Here is a 3,589-nt window from a genome sequence, read left to right on the forward strand (position 1 = left end):
ATGATTGTCTTTGCTCCTGTATATATATATTGGGACAACAAATGCCCACCACGATTTGTCAAACGTAGACTAACTCAATATTATAGGCTAACGCTATTTATGTCAGTTTGTGTTGCATTTATCATTATTCTGATCGAAATTAGGACCATACCAGTGTTCCACCCCTAGTAATTAAAACGCCCCCCTGATTGGACAGATAGATAATCCCGGTGGGCCTCGCGCTCCTACTAACGCGCGAGTGGGACTGAGCGCGAGTCACAATCTGCCCAGGGCGAGGGCAAGACGCTTGCGAGAACCCGGTTAAGGAGGCACGCACTCCAGTCTCTCACCCATGCCAGTCTTTAAACTCGTTTAACGTCGCTTTGCAAAACACACAATTACAGAAGTGGTTTTTAATTTATATGCGCGCAGGGGAACGTAAACAGGGCTGAATTCAGCAAGAGGCCGAATCCATTCACTGCAACTGTTCTGAAGAGCCACAGAGTAAGTGTATTGACAAGGACTCCGGGAGAGTGTGTGAATACTCTCCACGACAAAAGAACGACAGGGAGGAAGAGGATACATTTCAATCGTATTTTTTTAATTGTCCTTGTTTTGGAAGAGAAAATGAATGCCGGAGAAGAGAACCTGCTGAAGTCCATCAGCAACGACACTCTACTCGACCTGACGCAGCGCTATGGCCAGTCCGCATTCGGCTTTGGACCTGGTCAGGTTACTGGAAGTTCTGGAGGGCGCTACCCTCTCACACCGGCCGCCGACTTCCTCCACGGTCAGACGGGCAAGTCCAACGAGAGCGGCGGGGAGCAGACCAGCGATGACGACGACAGTTTTGACCCTCTGGACCCCCGGAAGAGGGGCTCGGGCTTCGACGATGACAAACACGGGGGTCCCCTTTCTAAGAAGCCCAAGGAACAGCGGTCTCTGCGCCTGAGCATCAATGCGCGCGAGAGGAGACGGATGCACGACCTGAACGATGCACTAGACGGCCTGCGCTCTGTGATCCCATATGCGCACAGCCCGTCGGTGAGGAAACTCTCCAAAATAGCCACTCTCCTCCTGGCCAAGAACTACATCCTCATGCAGGCTCAGGCTTTGGAGGAGATGAGGCGGCTGGTGGCTTATCTGAACCAGGGACAGAGCATCAACTCGCCCATCCCCACCGCCCTTGCACCCTTTGGACAGGCGGCCGTGTACCCTTTCACGGGCTCGGCACTCGCCACCCACGCCGATAAATACTCAGGGACAACTGCAAGTCTCTTCAAGCACCACAACGACAAGCCTTGATATCGTTTCTCTGTATATACCTGAACTTCATCCAATTGTATCCATATATCGGTCTCTCTCTCCCACTTTCTATAGTTATTTGAATACGTTGGAATGGGGACTAGGCCTACAGAATAAAGTCTAATGCGTAAATCCTAAACTATGTTTAAATAACTGCTGCCATGTTTCATGCAGATTTAACAAAAACATGAAAAACAACACTGGCCTTTACTAAAGGCTAGATTAATGTCGCTTTTTTTTATATGGGAGAAAGTGTTTATCTTTCCCTAAACTCTCCTCAGAGTTAAAGGAATTTGATGAGTTGTTGTGGCCGTGACTTACCATGTTTTAATTGACAGTTTGACATTTTATGTGTGGCCATAAAAACGGTACCCTTGCAAAAGTTATGAGTGATCTAAATATCTTATTCTTGTGTACTATGCAACATTCAGCAAAACTAAGAGAAATACGGAGAGAGATGACGAAAATGCTTTCCAGTGTCCAAATTCTTTTGCAGCACTGTACATTTTGAATCAACTTCCCTGATTTTAACTGATGCTATGTGGGGAAACACTAGTTTATTATGTCATATATTTTTGAAAAGATGTATTGAGGATTTTGGTTTTGTTATTGCACAATTCACATGATTGTAAGCTATTGTACAACTGTGGAAAACTACTTGATCAAAGTACTGCTATGGCATTGGTTTTCAAAACAACAGCCTGGCGAAGCATTTGGTTGTGTTGCAACATGAATTTCATATATTGTTTATATGTCTTTATAAATAAAACATATATCTATGCTCGAATAGGCTGCTATTTGTCTATTTCCTTCAACTTGATTCCACACACCTAAACCATGCACAAAATTAAATTGACACATTCAATAATTTTACTTTATCTAGAGTTTATTAACACTGAACTGAACTGATTTGTTGTTTTATAGCTTTTGGGACAGTGGTCAGGTGATTCAGACACAAATACATACCATAGTTATGTTTGTAATTAACATTTTAATTGCCAATTTACCACACGTTTTTCAGTTGTAGCCTACAATTTGTTAAAATGGTTTGTAGTTTACCAGACGTCTTAATTTAAGGCATCCCTCGGTCTAAAATTAGTTGATTTGACTGAATTCAATATGACTAAAAACATAAATAAACTGACCGTGATTAGGCTACCAATGTGGATTTCCAGGTGAGTATCAGCAATAGGCTATTATAAATTATCTCACAACAATTTAGAAAATGCACTCTTTTCACACATTTTTTTTTCATATAAGCCTACAGTAAACCTGTCTACAATTCTCGATGGAAAATCACAGCAATTAACACCTGATCTCACTCCTAGTTTTTCTAGGCTTCATGACGTTGACAAACCTATCCATCATTCATTTCTGCGTAATGTCGCGAATGAATGGGTTCCACAAAATTAATTAGAAACTTCGTTGAGTGATCCGCTCTATTTCTCCCCCATTAAAAACCCCTTTGACATGAAGAGATACATTTATATCGCAGTAAACGAGCCGGGTCTGGCTGGTGGGGCCCGCTGGCGTGCTGAGGGGTCGGTGGCGCTGAAGGGAACGGCGCAAGAGCCGCCCCGGGCGCCCTGGACCTGTCTCCCGATATTTGGGTGATTGCGAGGCCTCGGCGAGTTTTCTCCAACCCAGCCGGATTATTAAGACGATTCCAACTCCTGTCTCCCTCGTCGCCTTAATTCGATGAACGTTACAGAGGGCAGTTTTGATTTGCAGGGCAGTGCATTGCATGGAAAACTAAGAGGTGGAATATATGGCTTAATCCGTATCTGAGAAATACGACTGTTTTCGCTGTAGGCCTATATTTTAAATGAAGGACAGTCAAACACATGTACTGTAGTCCTATCGTTTTCAGAACAGTACAAATAAATTAGGCTTACAGAAAACTCACGCACACTAAAACAAACTCCTTATCAACTTAATAAATCATTCTGCAGAAATTGATTTATTTAAAATAATCCTAATCAAAAACAAGGAAGTGGTGTGCCTTTTTCACCAACCACGTTGTAGTCTGTGTTATACATATTTTCGGTAATTATTATACCAATTTAAACTAACATTTTTACAGTTTAATGAGACCGACTAATCACACCTATCGTCAATGTAGGCATACATTTAGGCCTACGTGGCAGATTTGATGTACATTTCTATTTGTTTTTCACAATAGGCTACCTCCAAAGAAAAGTTCGGTTGCAATAAAATGGTGAGAGAGAGAAAGAGTGAGGTACTTTTCAGTCAGTGTCACAGTGACTTAACTTTGCACCTTTCCACCTTTTACGCATGAGTCTGT

General features: G+C 42.7%; 1 protein-coding gene across 1 annotated transcript; it reads left to right on the plus strand.

The window, feature by feature from the left end:
* The first annotated feature begins 264 nt into the window (after nucleotides 1-264).
* Nucleotides 265-2,071, plus strand: LOC118374737 (class E basic helix-loop-helix protein 23-like). The gene has a single exon (XM_035761214.2). It carries the CDS (start codon nucleotides 607-609, stop codon nucleotides 1,282-1,284), a length of 678 nt encoding a protein of 225 aa, XP_035617107.1. The 5' UTR covers nucleotides 265-606; the 3' UTR covers nucleotides 1,285-2,071.
* Nucleotides 2,072-3,589: the final 1,518 nt, after the last annotated feature.

This window comes from Oncorhynchus keta, chromosome 27, assembly GCF_023373465.1.
Source record: "Oncorhynchus keta strain PuntledgeMale-10-30-2019 chromosome 27, Oket_V2, whole genome shotgun sequence".
Taxonomy (NCBI): domain Eukaryota; kingdom Metazoa; phylum Chordata; class Actinopteri; order Salmoniformes; family Salmonidae; genus Oncorhynchus; species Oncorhynchus keta.

Excerpts from the sequence above, each read along its gene's own strand:
- LOC118374737 (XM_035761214.2), top strand. The coding sequence starts at position 607 with ATGAATGCCGGAGAAGAGAACCTGCTGAAGTCCATCAGCAACGACACT.